The 19,858-nt window shown below is 42.3% G+C and overlaps 1 protein-coding gene across 2 annotated transcripts in view; it reads left to right on the forward strand.

Moving 5' to 3' along the window:
* The window catches only part of SEL1L3 (SEL1L family member 3), a 79,882-nt gene that overhangs the window by 15,236 nt on the left and 44,788 nt on the right, over window positions 1-19,858 (forward strand). For both annotated transcript variants that reach the window (XM_029083411.2, XM_029083412.2), the window contains exons 3-8: window positions 6,530-6,656; window positions 8,111-8,232; window positions 8,535-8,650; window positions 10,849-10,904; window positions 13,310-13,442; window positions 15,459-15,591. In XM_029083411.2, coding sequence (XP_028939244.1) covers window positions 6,530-6,656; window positions 8,111-8,232; window positions 8,535-8,650; window positions 10,849-10,904; window positions 13,310-13,442; window positions 15,459-15,591 — 687 coding nt within the window. The remainder of the gene's footprint in view (window positions 1-6,529; window positions 6,657-8,110; window positions 8,233-8,534; window positions 8,651-10,848; window positions 10,905-13,309; window positions 13,443-15,458; window positions 15,592-19,858) is intronic.

Genomic DNA, 19,858 nt, shown 5'->3' on the forward strand with positions numbered 1-19,858 from the left:
AGCTTGGATGATTTTTTTTTTATGTTGGTATTGGTGTCAAGCTCTGTTCATTCATTCGGTTGTATTTATTGAGCGCTTACTCTGTGCAGAGCACTCTACTAAGAGCTTGGAAAGTGCAATTCGGCAACGTGTAGAGACAATCCCTATCCAACTCTAAGCATAAGGGTAGGTACGAGTTAATCAGGTTGGACTCAGTTCCTTTCCCACACGGGGCTCACAATCCGCAAGGAGGGAAAGCAGGTGTTGAATCTCCATGTTAAAGTTGAGGAAACTGAGCCCAGAGATGTTAACTTGCTTAATAATGTTGGTATTTGCTAAGTGCTTACTATGTGCAGAGCACTGTTCTAAGCGCTGAAGGTCACAGAGGCCCAACCTGACAAACTTGTATCTAGCCCAGCTCTTAGAACAGTGCTTGACACATAGCAAGCGCTTAACCAATACCATAAAAACAGTGATGGAGTCAAGATTAGAACCCAAGTCCTCTGACTCTCAGGCTCGAGCTTTTTCCACTCAGCCGCACACCTTCCCATTGATTGGCATTCTCTTGTTCCCGGAAAACATTATTGTTTCACCTTTTCTCATTGTTTTGAATCCTTTTTCTTGTTAGGATGCACTTTCATTTATCCCCCTCCCCTTAATCATTAGGAGCCCCAGATTGGCACCAACATAAAGCATTCTCTTACACCTAGGTTTAGTTTGGGGCCTTGCCTCAATACTTTTGTGATGGATATTTGATTGAATGCTCAATTTTTATTCATTCTGATTCTGTGTGACTGTGGGCAAGTCACTTCACTTCTCTGTGCTTCAGTTGACTCATCTGGAAAATGGGGGTGAAGACTGTGAGTCTCACGTGGGACAACCTCATTCCCCTGTATCTACCCCAGTGCTTAGAACAGTGCTCTGCACATAATAAGCGCTTGATACCAACATTATTATTCTATTGGGGAATATTTCTCTCTCTCCCATTGTAGTGTTAGATTCTTCTGGGCAGACGATGTTCCTTGTGTTTCTGTTGTTGTCTCCAACTGGGCATTCAGTAGCTATCCACTAAATACCGTTACTACTACTAAACGCCTCTTGCAGTAAGAGGCAGGTTGGGCCTACTGTTTTGGTTTTTTTTTTTTCTTTAATGGTATTTATCAAGAGCGTACTATGTGCCAGGAAATATACTAAATTCTGGGGTTAGATACAAGCTAATCGGGTTGGATCCAGTCCTTGTTCCACATGGGGCTCATAGTCCCCATTTTACGGATGAGGTACCCGAGGCACAGAAGTTAAGTGACTGGCCCATGGCCACCCAGCAGAGAAGTGGCGGAGCCGGAATCTGAACCCAGGCCCTCTGACTCCCAGACCCGTGTTCTATCTGTTAGGCAACACAACTTCTGCCTTAGAGGGTATTAGGATTTTTGACCCGACTCCTGGGAGGTAACCTGCATACCAGTAGCCAGTGATTCCACCCCACGACCTGGAGAGCTCTGCCCAGGAAATTGGAGTTGAGTAATTTGCCCTGCCTACTGACCAGAGCTAGCCTGTTCTTTCTCAGCCATGCATTACACTGAAATGAGGCTAATACAGGTTATTCTCATTGTTGCCTATCATTGAGTACCTGCGGTTTATACTCCTTGCTGTTTTTATTCTATGCGAAAGAAACCAAGCATGTTAGTTGTCAAACACCAGGTGACTATGGACAGATTTTTCAGAGGGTGAGCATTTGCTTTTATATTTTGTACTTTTGGCCACAGGGTGATACACTGTGTTAATTCGTCCCGCTCAACTGCCTCGTTTTTTGGTGAGGTTTCTGAAAGCTCTTTGAGGACAAGAACCGTGGCTTATTTTCTCGTCTGTAATTCCCTTCCACTTAGTTTGGTCCTCTGCACACAGCCCACACTCCATAAATACTATTACATGAATAAATGAATGAATCATAAAATATCATATTGAAGACTTTCCTGAAAAATTGAATTTGGGAGAGGAATTTGAACCAAGAGCAGCAATTTGGCTTGGTCAACAAGTAAAGGAGAAGGTTTACTAATTGCTGCTAAATCCAATTAGAAATAAGCAGGAAAAGAAAAGAAATAATATTATCTATCATCTGTTGTATTTCCAAATTGTATAACTGAAGAAGCAGCTGGCTAAAGCTCCCGTTCTTACCACTTTGAATTTCTAAAAAAAAATCATTTAGATACTCAGGTCTAATGCTTTTTCCCTAAGAATCTTTGGTTACAGATTTTCCTTGTCCAAAATGCAGTATTTTTTCCAAAAAAAAAGTATTTTTTCATCCATTCCTTTTGTCCCAGATTCTTTTTTTCCTGTGGAAAACTCTTTTGTTGAGCCTGTGTTGTAAGAATCAGGTTGGACAACAATAAAATCCTGTTCCTGCATGATAAATGTTCCTACTGTGGACCAGATAAGTCAACAGCTATTACTAACAGAAGGTTTCCGAAGGGGCCGATTTAGCCATCTGTCTGTCTTAACGTTCCACGTAATAATACCGTCAAAGCCAAACAAAGGTTGGGCTGCTTTGGACCTTATGAGTGAATTTTTGGACTGGCTTCTGGAAATACATTTACTGAATTTCCAAACATTTCTGTGAACTTGAATACAAAAATCAGTCAGTCTGAGGCATATATGTTTTTGTCAGTGCGCAAACCGAAAAATCATGATTGGTGTTTCCCTGTTGAATTATGGATGGACGGAGACTCCCATCAGCCTTGATAGGTGAGCCTTGGCCCTGAACTTGGTCAGAGAACCTGTTTGAAGAAATGGATTAATGATAGTGTTAGTGCCAGCGGTGTTTCTTTTGGGACGCAGAGTGCAACGAGCGAGTCGGCTAGTACGTTGGGAAGTCCACACTTTTTTTTTTTTAATGCAGGACCCATTCACAACTGAAGGGATCGCAGCTTAGTGCCAATTCTGCACCTTTGTGCCAGGACCCAGTGGGGAGTTTGCCTTGGTATCCACTGAGCCCCCTCCCCCTCAACAAAGTTGGCCAGCTATTTTCCTGGATTTTTCTTGGGCCTGTCCACCTCGTGGAATACCCTGGCTGTTTCTTCCAAAAGAAACCTTCACCCCTGAACCACTGATGGTAGAGCTCCAGGAGGTATTGTCTTTCCTTGCAGTGCTGTGGCTAGAACTCAAGTGTCCTGTTTTGCAGGAAGCCCAGCCCTACCAGTCAATCACTGTCTAGGATTACTCTAAACCAAAGTGCTCAGAAAAAGTAGCCAGAGGGTGACAATTCGTATTTTACATATAGATGTGCTTCGGCACTCCTAAATGGATGGACTTGTGATCAATGAAGCCTGGCTAGCAGAAAGTGGCAAGAAACTGTGATTTATTCACTGTATATTAACTGGGCACATTATTTTCTTGTAAGGTTTTAGTGGGACTTTTAAGTACAACTGATAATAGGTTCATCACTTTTTATAATTGAACATTCATGGTATTTGTGTGCAAAAGCTACCAGGATCCCACCAAATGAGGATGCTCTGTGGCTAGTAGTAAACGCTGGCATTCAACATTCAGTGAAAGATTCCCAAACTGGGAGGCAGGATGGCCTAGTGGAGGGAGCACCAGAGATGTAGATTCTAGTCCTGGCTCAGCCACTTGCCTGCTGTGTGACTTTGGGCAAGTCACTTTTCTTCTCTGGACCTCAGTTCTCTCATCTGTAAAATGGGGATGAATAGACCAAGCTCCGATCTATTCTTCACTCCGCTGCCCGGCTCATCTTCCTGCAGAAACGATCTGGGCATGTCACTCCCCTTCTTAAACAACTCCAGTGGTTGCCTATCGACCTCCGCTCCAAACAAAAACTCCTCACTCTAGGCTTCAAGGCTCTCCATCACCTGCCCCTTCCTACCTCTCTTCCCTTCTCTCTTTCTACCGCCCACCCCGCACGCTCCGCTCCTCTGCCGCCCACCTCCTCGCCGTCCCTCGGTCTCGCCTATCCCGCCGTCGACCCCTGGATCACATCCTCCCGCGGTCCTGGAACGCCCTCCCTCCTCACCTCCGCCAAACTGATTCTCTTTCCCTCTTCAAAACCTTACTTAAAAATCACCTCCTCCAAGAGGCGTTCCCAGACTGAGCTCCTCTTCCCCCTCTACTCCCTCTGCCATCCCCCCTTTACCTCTCCGCAGCTAAAGCCTCATTTTCCCCTTTTCCCTCTGCTCCTCCACCTCTCCCTTCCCATCCCCACAGCACTGTACTCGTCCGCTCAACTGTATATATTTTCGTTACCCTATTTATTTTGTTAATGAATTGTACATCGCCTTGATTCTATTTAGTTGCCATCGGTTTTTACGAGATGTTCTTCCCCTTGACGCTGTTTAGTGCCATTGTTCTCGTCTGTCCGTCTCCCCCGATTAGACTGTAAGCCCGTCAAACGGCAGGGACTGTCTCTATCTGTTGCCGACTTGTTCATCCCAAGCGCTTAGTACAGTGCTCTGCACATAGTAAGCGCTCAATAAATACTATTGAATGAATGAATGAATGAACCTGTTATCCCTTATTAATAATAATAATAATAATAATGTTGGTATTTGTTAAGCGCTTACTATGTGCCGAGCACTGTTCTAAGCGCTGGGGTAGACATAGGGGAATCAGGTTGTCCCACGTGGGGCTCACAGTCTTAATCCCCATTTTACAGATGAGGGAACTGAGGCACAGAGAAGTTAAGTGACTTGCCCACAGTCACACAGCCGACAAGTGGCAGAGCTGGGATTCGAACTCATGAGCCCTGACTCCAAAGCCCGTGCTCTTTCCACTGAGCCACGCTGCTTCTCCTAGACTGTGAACACCATGTGGGACAGGGACTGTGTCCAGTCTTGTTCTCTGGTATCCACCACCTGAGCTTAGCATAGTGCTTGGCACACAGTAATCATCTCATAAATGGGAAGGAGCATTGCCTACTGGATAGCGCGAGGGCCTAGAAGTCAAAAGGACTTGCATTCTAATCCCAGCTCCACTACTTCTCAGCTGTGTGACGTTGGGCAAGTCACTCAGCTTCTCTGGGCCTCAGCTGCCTCATTAATAAAATGGGGGTTAAGACTGTGAGCCCCATGTAGGACAGAGAGTGTGTCCAACCTGATTAGCTTGTAGCCACCGCAGTACTTATTACAGTGCCTGGCACAGAATAAACTTTTCACAAACACCATAAAAATTATTATTGTTATTAGTAGTATTTTTGTTATTACTCTTACATCTTACAAACTATAGAGGAGACAATCACAGGTTACTCAAGGCCACAATACCCTCGAAGATTTGGGATCCCATTTCCCCTCAACATGTCTTGTATTATTCCCCCATACACCCAAAAAAGCTAAGAGGGTCTGATCCCTGTGTTATTTTTGGAGGGAAAGGTTTGGGCCATGGGAGAGGAGACGGATTCAGGGGGGCCTCAACAATCTCTGTAGAAACTCCTTGTGAATCCTCAGTGTGCACCTCTCACAGGTTGAGAGATTCTGCTGTACAGAAGCAGCGTGGCCTGGGAGTCAGAGGATCTGGGTTCTGACTGGGCCAAATCACTTGACTTCTCTGTGCCTTAGTTTCCTTATCTGTAAAATGGAGACTCATTACCCGCTGCCTCTTCTAGACTGGGAGCCCCATTTGGGAGTGTGTCCGGCCTGAATAACTTCTATCGACTCCAGTGCTTAGAACAGTGCTCGCCACATAATAAGTGTTTAACAAATGCAATTATAGTGCAGAATGTCCTGGAAAGAGAGAGAGAGAGAGAGAGAATATGAATGAATATGCACATTTAGCAGCAGTAGCTAATATTTACTAAGGACCCACAGGTAGGCTGACCAGTTGTTTCTGGTGTAGTGTATGTGGCGTCGTGTTTGACTCCTTGTCTAATGCCTGTGAGAGCCATTGGTGACCACCATACCTGGGGAGTACACTGCACTTGATTGAATGCTTAGACTCCTTGCTTTTTGCTCTATCCAAGGAAGAATCTTTTATCACAGTAAAAAAAAAAAGTTTGTCCCCCAGAAATGTTGATTAAAGTCAACTCCAGTACAGTTGTGGGGAAATGCATTTTGTGTGTGTGTGTGTGAAACTGATTTGTGAAACTTCCACTCCACTGCTCAAGGGAAGATTAGATGTACAGTCCCTTTAGACGTAAGCTTCTCGTGGACAGGGAATGTGTCTACCAATTCTGTGGTACTCTCCCACGTGCGTAGTACAGCGCTCTGCACACAGTAAGCACTCACTCTTTCATTCATTCAATCATATTTATTAAACTCTTATAAATGATTGATTGATAGAACCCAGGCTCCCCCCACTTTACCGAATTGTTAAAGATATACGGAATTACATTAGAGCTTATTTAAGCTCTTCAGAAATAAGATCTGGAATATATCTGAGAAATTGTTACAGTGTTATCATTTGGAAAGGACTTTATGCAAGTTTTAAACTGCCCTCTAAAATGTTCCAGTGAAGCTCTTAAAGTGAAGGGTCGGGGTTGGGGCGACTAGGGAGAAGGTCCCGATGGGAATGAGAATGATTACTAAATGAGAATTTTGGCTGTTTACAGATGTGGTCGACATCCTCAGCTTTCCCTATGCCTCCAGTGGAGAAAACACAGGAATTGTGAAAAAGTTCAAGAGATTTCAGAACAGAGAGCTTGAGGCAACCAGACGCCAGCGTATTGATTACCCAATGTAAGCAAACAAGCCAAAAGCCTGAAGCTAATTATGCTTCCTCTAACAGTCATAATCTGTGTAGTGTTGCTTGGTCTCAAACAAGCATATTTGAATGTGCAATTTTTTTAAATGGCCATGAAGGATGCTGCCCAGCCTAGGTAATACAGTGTGTGTATGTCTCAAATTCTTAAAGGAAACCTGCTTTGCTGGGACTGTGTAGTCTACGCCTGTGGGTAGTGACTTGATAATAGGGAGCTGTTCTGGTTTAGATTGTGATAGAATCAGACCAGATTTGTCCACCTAACAGCCCAGACTATTCGTTTCTATGTCACAATTATACAATCTGATTTTTTTTTCAGAAAACCCATCGAGCCAAATCCCACATGCCTAAAGGTTGAGGGATCCTTAAAAAGGTTTGGCTCACAACAGAGGATGGATTTAGTGGTGATTTATCTTCCCGTGCTGTGAGTTAAAGGCAGAGCTTGAATTCGTTGAGCGAGCGTATGTTATTGCTAAGATTCCTTGTAGTAACTTATATTTATGAGCTCTCTCAGCTGGATTGCCAGAGGGAACTGTTTGCTCCATCTGGTTGATTATCTCACCACTGATTTTGAGCCCAGAATCTGAAGCACTGAACGTATGGCTATCGCAGGGATTTGTCATTCTCCCCAAATCACCTGGGAGGGTAATCACATCTCTAACCCTAACTGCAAATTTGTGGTTGTAATGAAGGGAGCAAAATCAACCGGACATTATTTTCCCTTTGACTCTATGGGTTTGTCTTCCTTCATAATTAGGATGAGAGAATTGAAATAAGTTTTTATTCTCTGTCCATCAATTATTACATTTTCCGGGTTGAACACATAATGGATTTGTTCCTTCGGCTCTGCTGTACCCCATGCTATTCGGGACAAACAGCAATTAGGGCATATAGGAAACTACTTTCTATCAAAGTGGCCTAAATCCAATAGAGATAAAATAAAACAGATCCGTGAAAATAATGGAAAGCAGTATGTGGTATCAGGTATTGGACAGTGAATGTTTTTAGCCTCAGTACACTTTTGAAAAGAAAGAAAAAGGTTTTAGAAAGCCTAAATGTGTGTGGGGGCGGGCGGGGGGGGGGGTTACAGTCACCCCAAATTGGGAACCTCTAATTAGTATCAAAGTTGATACTTCACATTCTTGAACTTTATAACTTAATTAAAACTGAAATGACAATCGTTTCAGAGACACAAAGCAGCTCTTTTTGCTTAGAAGGCTGAATTTGTATGCTGAAGTCTGGCTGCTGTCAGGCGCCGAGGTTAATGTAACTGTCTTGCGTTGGGAAGTCAGGTACAGCAACTGATCTCTCAATGTGTATGTGCAGGTAAATTCAAGCCGTCATTACAATGAAGTCATTTGGTCGGTAGCTGATGAATGTAATAACCTCTTATGTGATCAAAATCTGCAGGATTTTTTTTTTCCTTTTTCAGGTTTACTGTTTCAATATGGCTTTATTTACTCCAATATTGCAAAGCAAATCTGTGTGGAATACTGTACTTTGTTGATTCCAATGAGATGTATGGTACGCCATCTCTATTTCTAACTGAAGAGGGTAAGTAGAAAACAAGACCTTCAAAGGTGATTTTCCCTTTCCTTATGGAAATATATGATTTATAATTAGATTTTTTGTAGGTTCTCATAAGGTAGATGTGTTAATAGAATATTTTGGAGAGAATTATTGTTTCCCAACTGAAGTTGGACCAATGCTCTCAAAAAATGTGAAAATATTTCGAATGTCCTTGCCCAAGATGAAATACCATTCAGTGTCTTGTAATTCTTTAAATCAACTTGACAATATAACGGTAGCAATAGTGTGGTGATCTTTGAGTGTTCTTTCTTTCCTTCTTTGGTTAGGCCATCTTCATATTCAAATGCACCTTGTCAAAGGAGAAGACCTTGCTGTGAAAACTAATTTCATCCTTCCTGTGAAGGAGTGGTTTCGACTAGACGTCTCTTTTAGCGGAGGACAGGTATAGTCCATCAACAGCCCAGAAATCCATCTCTTGCCAACAAATCAGAAGACTCGTTGAGTTGTCTTATTTTAAGCAGAACCAAAATCTGAAAACAAATCGATCGGGTGGTGGAAGATAAGGTCTTTGCAAATTAAAAACTTTCAAAACCTAAATGGAATTTTGGAACTCATTTACCTGCTCTTGAAAAAGCCATTTTTGAGAGTAATTTTGATAAGTTATTGGACAGCTAAAGTTAACAGGACATGCCAGGGATTCTCATTCACATATACAGCTTCGTCCCAAAATCTGGGTTTTAGGGGAGGGTGAGCAGAGAGATGAATTAATTAATTGCTTACCCATCTTCGTAGTATGCTGCGGGTGAGATGACATATGTTCCTAATCTAGAAAGCAAAAGAAAAAGATTCTTCAGCCTCTGTTTATTACTGTGAATCACTTCAAATCACAGCTCCAAATTATCAGTGCCATGTCAAATCTGTTACTGGCATAGTGAATTGTGACTCATTGCCCTGCTCAGGTCACACCAGGTCAATATTCAGCCCTTTTCCGAGAGGTGTTATTCACGGCGTAGTGGATAGAGCACGGGCCTGGCAGTCGGAAGGTCATGGGTTCTAATCCTGACTCCACCACTTGTCTGCCGTGTGGCCTTGAGCAAATCACTTCTCTGTGCCTCAGTTACCTCATCTGTAAAACAGGGATTAAGACTGTGATCCTCATGCAGGACAGGGACGGTATCCGACCCGATTTGCATGTATCCAGCCCAGCACTTAGTACAATGCCTGGCACATAGTAAACGCTTAAAAAAAATCCCAATTATTATTACTATTATTTTTATAGTAAAACTGGATGGACATTTTCATTGCGTGTTACCTGCTGCCCCTCCTTTTTAGGCTGTGAGCCCCATGAGGGACAGGGGCCACATCTGCTCTGATTATCCTAAATGTGCTTGGCACAGTGAAATCCCTTTATAAATGCTATTATTATTAGCTAATTTTCAATTAATGAATGGTATTTATTGACACAATGTGTGCAGAGCATTGTTCTAAGCTCTTGGAAAGGAACACTACAAGTTGGTAGATGCAGTCCCTACCCACAAGGAGCTTATAGTCCACAGGGGAAAACAGACATTAAAATAAATTATGGAGAGGGGAAATAGTAGGGTATAAATTCACTAGGAGAATTTGGCTTGTGAATGAAGGAGCAGAGTTAGCATTTGCTGCATTTCTGGGATATTCCCATCAGATTTCAATGAGGAATTTTGATCCTGTCACCGACATTAGTTGCCAGAAAGGCACAGCAGGGGACGTGTCTCCACAGTGGGGATTGTTGTGCTGTTCCATATGGGTGGGATGACCACTTCGTACTCAGCAGGAGTCATTTGGTCAGTCAATCACATTTATTGAGGGCTTTCTGTGGGGAGAGCACTGTACTAAACTCTTGGGAGAGTCCAGTATAGCAATATGAGAACACATTCCCTCTCCACAGCGAGCTAGTAAAATTGAAGGCCTCATTTCCTCTTTTCCCACTCCCTTCTGCGTTGCCTTGATTTGCTCCCTTTATTCACCCACACCTCAGCCCCACAGTACTCATGTCCAAATCCGTAATTCATTTATATTAATGTCTTTCCCCCGCTAGTCTGTGAGTTAATTGTGGGCAGGGAACGTGTCTACCAATTCTGTAATATTGTACTCTCCCAAGCACTTAGTACCATTCTCTGCACAGAGTAAGTGCTCAATAAATACGATCGATTGATTGATTAAAGCCAGTGGCAGTGCGTGGTAATGCTACTTCTAGAGATGCTATTGCGGCATTATGATAGCGATCCAAAGCTTTTTGTTTTGAAGGCCTTTCAGCACAGCGTCCCCTTAATTTCTGACACCTTCTTCTCGTCAGTAACCGGAACCACTGTTCTTTAAGCATAAAAGAGAAAGGTCTTCAGTTCATCTGGAGAGTGACATTTCAAAGGCTCTACCTCCCCCAAGAGAAAGCTGACTGGCATATTAGATCATTAGGGAAAGGTTAAATTATTGGACAGTTCCCATTAAAGAAATGTGCATGAACTGTTAACTAACGTTTTCAGAGACTCTGCTATTGAGAGGTAGACTAAAAGGTGAATTCTAATTAATACCCAACAGGTATGAATCAATTCATTAGATTTTAATTAATCGAAGTTGATATTTGTGTCTCCTTCCTTTTAGATAATGATAACCAGTATTGGACAGGATTTGAAGAGCCATCATGAGCAGGCTATTATGTAAGTTCAACTTTCTACTTTATACACAAAATTAGTGTGACACGTGAGAAATCTGCCCACAGTTCTGTCTTGGTACCCAAATGTAGTTTTACTTTTCTTTTTCTTCACTCCCCTAACTCTTTCTTCACCTTTTCTAACCTCCTTGCTGACCAAATGACAAAATTCCCGGTTCTGTTAGTTTATTGATTGTACCCATGAATTCCACTTCCTCTAAAGAGTAATCAGATTTGTTTTTCCCCTAAATCTTCTCATAAGGTCTCTTTTTTGTGGCAATTTATAATTCATTTTCTTGGAAAAGTATGTCCTACAAAGGGTTTAAGCAAATATGTCTGATATAGCAAAAAATTACTCTTCTAAGTGAATACCAACATCTGTCTGCAGCAAGTATAATCAGAGTTCTCTAGCAAATGCCCATCTTTTAAAATCCAATTCAAGAGTACTGAAATGAGAGGCTGATTATGTAAAGGTGCTTTTGGGCAAATGTCCCGGTTTTCTCCTTGGGCCCACTGCCTGTTTTTCATTAAGCCCATCCTGATTTCTTTCAGACTCTGAATGTGTGACACAGTACTTATTTTCATGGGGGTATTTAGGGAGTAGAAAGACTAAAGAGATTACTTAATTTAGAGAAGAGATGGCTGAGTGGCGACTTAATGGCCATCCTCAAGACTCTGAACACTGGTGACGAGATGATTTTCATTTCCAGTGAGAAAAGACCAAGAGGCAGTGGATTGAAAACAGAATTCAATCAATTAATCAATGGTTTCATTGAGTGCTTACTAAATGAAGAGCACTGTACTGAGCACTTGGGAGAGTATAATACAGCGGAATTGGCAGACAAGTTCCCTGCCCATAATGAGCTTACACTAGTATTTACTGGGTCCCTCCTGGATACAGAGCACTGAAGAATGCCTTCTGAGTGCAGAGCACTGGACTAGACTCTTAGAGAGATCAATCATCAATGGTAATTATTGAGCACAGAGAACTGTACTGAATGCTCAGGAGAGTACAATACAGCCCCTTCAAATGATAATAATAACGGTGATACTTGTTAAGCACTTACTATGTGCCAAGCACTGTTCTAAGCACTGGGGTAGATACAAGGTAATCAGGTGGTCCCATGTTGGGCTCACAGTCTTCATCCCTATTTTACAGATGAGGTAACTGAGGCACAGAGAAGTTAAGGGACTTGCCCAAGGTCACACAGCTGACAAGTGGCAGAGCCGGGACTAGAACCCATGACCACTGACTCCCAAGTCCGTGCTCTTTTCACTAAGCCACACCGCTTCTCATCTCCTTAGCACATCTCCTCCAAGAGGCTTTCCTTGACTAAGCCCTCCTTTCCTCTTCTCCCACTCCCTTCTGCATCGCCCTGACTTGTTCCCTTTATTCATCCCCCCTCCCAGCCCCACAGCACTTAGAACAGTGCCTGACACACGGTAAGTGTGGAACATATATCGCTATTATTGTTAGTACTATGTGCTTGCTCTGTGCAAAGCAGTATAAAAAGTGCATGGGCGAGTGCAGTAGAGGTAGTAGGCCTTATCTGTGCCCTGAAGGTGCCTCCAACCTAGCGGGAAAGAAGAGACACGAGAATAAATTACAGGTAGCGCTAAAGATGTAGATAAGTACATCTTTAAAATTTCACATTCCCTGACTAACGATCTGTACTCCGAATCTCATCAACCCTTCAGCTGCCTCTTGTCCTTATGTATTTCTTCATGCTCATCCTCAGCATTTAGATATATTCCAATAAACATTTCATTTTATTTTTTCCGATTTCACAGCTTGGGATTATTTTCGCCACATTTCCAAAGCACATAATGCAGTGCTTCACATTCAGTTGACACTCAGTAATACTGTTACTCTTAGTGCGTAGCACACAGTAAGTGCTTAACGAATACCACGATTATGATCACTTGCATCATCATCGATGATATTTATTGAGCGCTTACCGTATGCAGCGTAGGACCCAAGCTCATCATCGCATTAGCATTTACATTCATTTATTAGTTTTTCCTCTCATTTGCACTGAGAGGAACTGAGACAGTTTTGTTTTGCTGATGAAGAAACAAAAGAATGAAAAGATTAAGCGTTCAGGGAACATATCTACCAACTCTTGTATTGGATTCTCCCAAACGCTTAGTGCAAAACCCTGCACACAGTAAGAGCTCAATAAATGCCATTGACTGATTGACTGATTTGTTCTTGATCATGCAGCATGTTGTGGTGCAAAGACTTCCTGCCAATTTTTTTAGGTTTTTTTTTTTCTGCTAGATGTGCTGGAATGAAAGGCTCAGAAAAAATCTTGCGGGAAATCTTAGGAGGATCAATGAAGGGATGCCAGCTTCTTGTTCTTAAGATGTATCCAGCACGGGGCACATTTAATCATCTGTCTTATTTTCTAGTTTTAGGGAAGATTTCTATTATAATGATACAGCTGGATACTTTATTCTTGGAGGCAGTCGATATGCGTCCGGAATTGAAGGATTCTTTGGACCTGCAAAATACTATCGTCTCAGCATTCTAGAGACGGAACAGGTATGTGCAGATGATAAGTAGCAGATTTGTGATTATTCATGCATAGTATAATACAAAGTAAATAAGAGGTTTGCTGAAGCCAAATAGAGTAATAACTCAGTCATCAAGCAAAATTAATTTTGGGAATTTTCAGCAAGTGTGATAATGAATTTCTTTTAAGATATGGTTCATTTAGTTCATATAAAATGGAAACCATTTACTCTCTGTGTTTTAATAACTTCTAGCTTAATTATAGAGTGGGATTTTTTTTCAAGATGTTGCTTATTGAGCGATTAAGCTAATGAAAGGAGAGAATCCTAGTTATTCAGCAAACTGCCTTTATGAGGGAATGTTTAAGATATCAAGAATGGATGCTTTAGTGAATTAAATTTATTTGTTCAGTGCATCGCTTTCTTCAGAAATCTAGTCAAGCAGGACCACGCCTTATTACTCAGTGATGATGTGGCAATCATTGCAGTTAACCCTTCCTGAAGTCCTCCTCACTGCAGAGCCTTTGCAATCCAGTCAGCCAGTCAAACATATTTATTGAGGGCTTGCTGTGTGCAGAGCACTCAACTAAGCACTTGGAGAGTCCAATAGAACAATGAACACACACATTCCCTGCCCTCAACGAGCTTGCAATCTAGAGGAGGAGCTGTTGGTTATCAAGTCATGTAAGACTCCTTCCGGGCCAGCTATCATGTTCTCTGAGCTGTGGATCGCCCCCCATTATCAGCTGGGAACTAGATGGAGCGGACATCTTTGTGGTGACTTCTATTTCCTCCAGAAGGCCTTTTCAGTTCCTTCGTCTTACCCCTCCACAGCCTCACCTGACTCCCAGTGCTATTAGATGAAGGAGGGAGAGTAGCTGAATCAGCCTGGGAAATTCTTGTCGGGAAGAGTGAGAGCGTCTTGCCAGAAGTGGCGATTCCAGCCTCAGGGCCCTTCCCCATAATGGGCATTCATCTTATGACCCAAGATGCCACAGTTTCTGAAAACTAAACATCTCCTAGTTGTTGCTTGGACACCCAGCAAGTCCAACTCACAAATCCCAGCATTATGGGCAAGAATTACAAGCTAGTAAATGAAGACTCCATTTATTAATAGAGTAGTGGACATTTTTCAGCTGAGGTTGAGAATTAGGTCTCAACTATGTGGGTATTTACGTCCCTGAAATTAATTAACATGTGCAGTCAGTTTTCTGTTATCACAGGGAGCACATTCTTGAAGGATAAAATTGTGTTATGCAATTGCATTATGGGAGAACAGACTGCACTGAAATTCAGTAAAGTGATGAAACATATTGTTAAAAAAGGCACTAAGCCTAAGCCTATAAACATCCCGTTGCTTGAGTCAGAGACTGAAGACGGGGCTGGGTGGACCACTGGTCTGAGTAGAAGTGACATCCGTTGCACCTGGTCTTATTTACGTTGAAACCCTGGTCATCTGATATGCTAGCATGGCCCATGTTAATAAGGCATCCCTATTTACCACCTTAGCTAGCACAAGAACTCAAACTTTGAAATTGAATTCCAGGCAGTAGGTGCCCCAAATCTGGATCCCTGTATTCGGGCTAATGTTCTTCAAGTTTTCCATCGGTCTTGGCAGAGTTAAAGGCCAAGTAATGTGTGTGTTCACTGTGCTTTTGTGGGGGAATTAGAGAACATTCTTCAGGAACGTATTTGATGTCCAAAGAAATGGCTATCCATATGTGCGGCATCTGAAAGTACAGGCCCATATAAAATAAGTTTTCTTTAACGTGAGGATCTTCAAGAACGTAGCTCTCGTGTAAGAGAATTGACTGACTGTATTTTTTTTTGCCTAATGCACTTGAAAATCGGCATCACACACAACGTTCCTTTTGAAGTTATTATCGTTAAAAGAATACCTGGGATTTGCATGGCATCTTTGTTCGCTAAAACTCAAAACAGAAGCTTTGTGTGCAAGATATGTATCGGAAGATATGGAGAAGAATTGGCAACAGGCCCACTATCTTAGATGTGCCTTTAGATGAAATTACTTTTTGTTTTTTTCTAGATTTTTAACCCTCTCTTTGAAAAACAACTTGCTGAACAAATTGAGGCGTACTACGAGAGGTGTGCTGAGATTCAAGAAATAGTGTCTGTATACAAACACACAGTTCAACAAGGCCAATCAGATCAAAATATGTGTAAGTACTGAATTTTGTGATATCGAATTGAAGCCGCCTGCTCCTACCTCTGTTAGACAAACGGTTCCTTGTTAAAATACCTAGAATGAGAAGCTTTAGTCCTCTTCTAGTTTTAGGTATTTAAAAGAAATGAGAGACCTGGGATCAAAAGGGGAGTCTTCCTGAATACTTGGAAGAACTCTAAACCTCTGATTACCTGTGTCTTCTAAGACATTATATTGTCATAGGTGATACAATTGAAAAACGTGTATGAAAGTAAATTCAAACTAAGATTTACACCAGAAAAACTCCAGAATAGATCATCAACTCCCATTTCTCTGGCCTCCCTTTCCATCAGCTTAATTAGGGGATATGGGTTTACCTATGAGGAGCCAGCTCTGAAGAGACTCCTCATGGATCAGTGTCAGAGAGCAAACAGAAGCAGTTCCAGATCTTTCTCCCCTTATCAAGGGCACTTGGTACAGAGAGGGCATGACAAGTCCCTTTTGTTTCCTGTCAAATGTAGCCTAGCCTTTCCTTCTCCTTCCCCTTCCCCTTCTTCTCTCCCTCCTTCCCTCCTCCTCCATTCCTTTCTGTTCCTTCCCTGTCCCATCTCTGCTACCTAATGACTTTGAACAGGAACATTTGGATGTTTTGAATAGCTCTCACCATAAATTAACCAGAAACTACAGTCCTACCAACCCCCTCCCTTGTGTATTAGTAGTTAAGTGCTCCAACAGTAATAATGTTGGTATTTGTTAAGCGCTTACTATGTGCAGAGCACTGTTCTAAGCGCTGGGGTAGACACAGGGAAATCAGGTTGTCCCACGTGGGGCTCACAGTCTTAATCCTCATTTTACAGATGAGGTAACCGAGGCACCGAGAAGTTAAGTGACTTGCCCAAAGTCACACAGCTGACAAGTGGCCGAGCCAGGATTCAAACCCATGACCTCTGACTCCAAAGCCCGTGCTCTTTCCAAGTTTCAGCCAGTAAAAAGTGAATTTGACTTTCGAAATCTTGAAGCCTTTATAAGACTTTGGTAGTAGCAGTGGGTACTCTCCAGGACGTAGACCCAAAGGGGAAATAATATAGGGAAAGTGGAACAGGAAAATGATATAAAGCTTTAACTCTCTATAATTCCAACATAACATGAAAATCAGACAGCCTTTTGATCATTTCTTTCATAGCAAAGCAGAGATAGTCCCAAGTTATTGTGTATTGTTTACATATGTTGAATAAGGAGTTCATATAAGGTCCCAAAATGAAGGTATATACATATACATTTTTAAACATATATACACCGTATATAGACCTTAAATTTTGGACCATTTTTGAACTCTTTATTCTACATATTTAAATACACAATGATTTGGAACCCGCTCTGCCTTGCTATGAAAAAAAATCAAAAAGCTGTCAAATATGTATATATATATATATATATATATATATATAATTTAGAGAATATCTCCTTGAAAACAGGGACCATATCTTGTACTTGTGCTTTTCTCTTGGAAGTGCTTAGTACAGTATCTGCATTTAGCAAGTGCTCGATAAATATTCCTGAAGGAGGCAATTTTAGCATCTGTGAGTCGTATACTTTGTCTCCTCATCCCAGATACTGTTTTTAGCCTCTTTGTCCGGCCTTATGCTCAGCACTCGAAGGGATACTTATGTAAAAAGTAGTTCCATCAATATATTAAAGGCTCAGCTAGCCCATTTGGGAGGTTAGCCTACTCAGTGCTGGAGGAAGAAGAGAAGGATGCTAACTGTTGGTGATCATCTGTATGTCACCGTGCACTACCTTCTTGGAGGTGGGAAAGGGACAAACTTAGTTATCCCAGATGGCACCTGCCAACATTTGCCATAGCTTCCTGCAGCTTGGTTTGGAAATTATAGCCTGGAAAAGGTGGAGTGTAGACTCCCACACGAATCATTCCCAACACTTGGTCATGATAACTCAAGCTGAAAGCCAGGATCACAGCAATTTGATCCCATCTGGGCACGAACCAGATTCAATCAATCAGTAGTATCTATTGAGCACTTACTTTGCGCAGAGCATCATACTAAGCTCTAGGGAGAGTACAGTGCAATATAGCAGAGTTGTTAGATCCATTCCAACCAGAACAGACTTGGATTGCTGAACAGTGTTTCCACACGTATGATGGAGCCCCAGTTAATCCAACTCAGTCACCTGCTGCTGAGCCTTCCATCCACATCCCAGAATGCCTTAAGTGAAGGTAATGCCGAGTCCTTCCACGAGGCACGAACCTGGCCAAGTTTAACTTTAGCCCATCCTGGCCTACACACTTGAGAAGCAGCATGGCCTAGTGGATAGAGCATGGGCCTGGGAGTTTGAAGGAGCTGGTTTCTAATCCCGGCTCCACCACCTGTGTTCTGAGTGACCTTGGGCAAATCACTTCATTTTTGTGTGTCACAATTATCTCATCTGTAAAATGGGTATTAAGACTGATTGCTCCATGTGAGATAGGGACTGTGTCCAATCTGATTAGCCTGTATCTATACCAGTGCTTAGTACATTTCCTGGCACAGAGTAAGCCCCTAATGAATACCACATTATTATTATTATTATTATTAACAACTATCTGAGAACACCAAGGTTGTTCTCCGGAGAATGTTCAGAAATGAAACAGGGAGAGGTGTTGATGTAGGAGGTTGCAGGAGCCTTATGGCTGGGCCACTCAGGTCTCTCCCTGCAACTCTCCCAGCTGAATGGGTCAGACATGATGCTGCAGACAAAAGGGCAATAGGAAGCTGCAAGATTCTAAATGGAAAATAAATGGGTTTCAGTGGTTGATGCAATTTCAGGAAGAGCACTCTGCATAAGTATGAATGTCAAGCTTCATCTCTTAATCCATTTCTACGGCACATTTACAGGGAGAGAAATGACAGGACAAGATTCCAGCTGCTTCTACTTCACCTTCCAGTCGCATTCATCACCTTGGTTCTCCTAATGCTCTGTTCCTTAGCAAAGGGCAACAGAGACACCCTTCCCACCGATCCAACATTCCAGTTAATAATATTGATTGAGTGCGCTAGGCCATGAGCTCATTTGGGGCAGGTAACGGGTCTACCAGCTCTGTTGTATTGTACCTTCCCAAGTGCTTAGTACAGTGCTCTGCATACAGTATGCAGTTAATGAATCGGTTGATTGATTGATTGCTTATCTGTTTAGAGGACTATACAACATGCTTGGAAAAGTACAGTAAAGTCAGTATATGTGATATGTGCCCTCAAGGAGCTTACAATCTAGCAGGAACTCCAAGGAACCACAATGAGTTCGGCAATTCCTTTTTCTGGTCTTTCCAAAAGGCTCCTCGCTTTCTGCTACTTTGGATCATTTCCCTTTTTTGGCTACAAAGTCATGGTCTGGCTTGTCACATTATTTTTCTCTTAAAGCATCTGATTTCTGACTTCAGAGTGACAGAGAGTGGCACAAGAATAGAATCAAGCTTGGGCCCCAAAAAAAGGTCTACCGGATGGTAGAAAGTCCAGCTTTCTAAGTGACTGCAGCAGCTGGGCCCTCCACAGACACTATATCCAAGTTCTGGAACTGTCTGTCTAGCACCCCTGTGTGCTATATGTGTCATGTGGCAAGTGAGAGTCATAAACAACAAAGTCTTGTGACCAATGATCGTTTTAACCCGATTCTGCAGGATGGTGAAGGGGAGGAGAATGGATGAACTGGGCTGCCCAAGAAGCTGCTGTCTATGTGCTGAAGGGAGAGTCAGTAAACCAGGTGTGGGAGAAGAGGCATTTTAAGGACACAGTGAAAGACATTCTTGGGGATTGAGACTTAACATTTGGGTCTAGAAAGGAGTGCACAACCCAGAAATCAAAAATGAGATGGCTCAAGTCCAGCAGCCGAACCTCAAGCTATCAAATACATGAGTCCAGCAGAGGACAGACTTCACATGTACAGCGAGTCTGATATATTGCTATATTGTACTCCTCCAAGTGCTTAGTACGGTGCTCTGCACAAAGTAAGCGTTCAATAAATATGATGGATTGATTGGGTAGTAGGAGCTGCTGGCTGTGTCTCTATCTTCAGCCACTGTCAGAGAGATAAAAAAAATTCAGTCAATAACAAAATCTTTCAACACTAAGGACAATTATTCGTAGGTATTTTTATTGTATTTGTTAAGCACTTACTACATGCCAAGCACTGAGCTACATACAAGCTGATGAAGTTGAACACAGTCCGTATCCCACGTGGGACTCGCAGTCTTAATCCTCATTTTACAGATGAGCGAAGGCACAGAGAAGTTA

Source organism: Ornithorhynchus anatinus, chromosome 18 (genome assembly GCF_004115215.2).
Source record: "Ornithorhynchus anatinus isolate Pmale09 chromosome 18, mOrnAna1.pri.v4, whole genome shotgun sequence".
NCBI lineage: Eukaryota > Metazoa > Chordata > Mammalia > Monotremata > Ornithorhynchidae > Ornithorhynchus > Ornithorhynchus anatinus.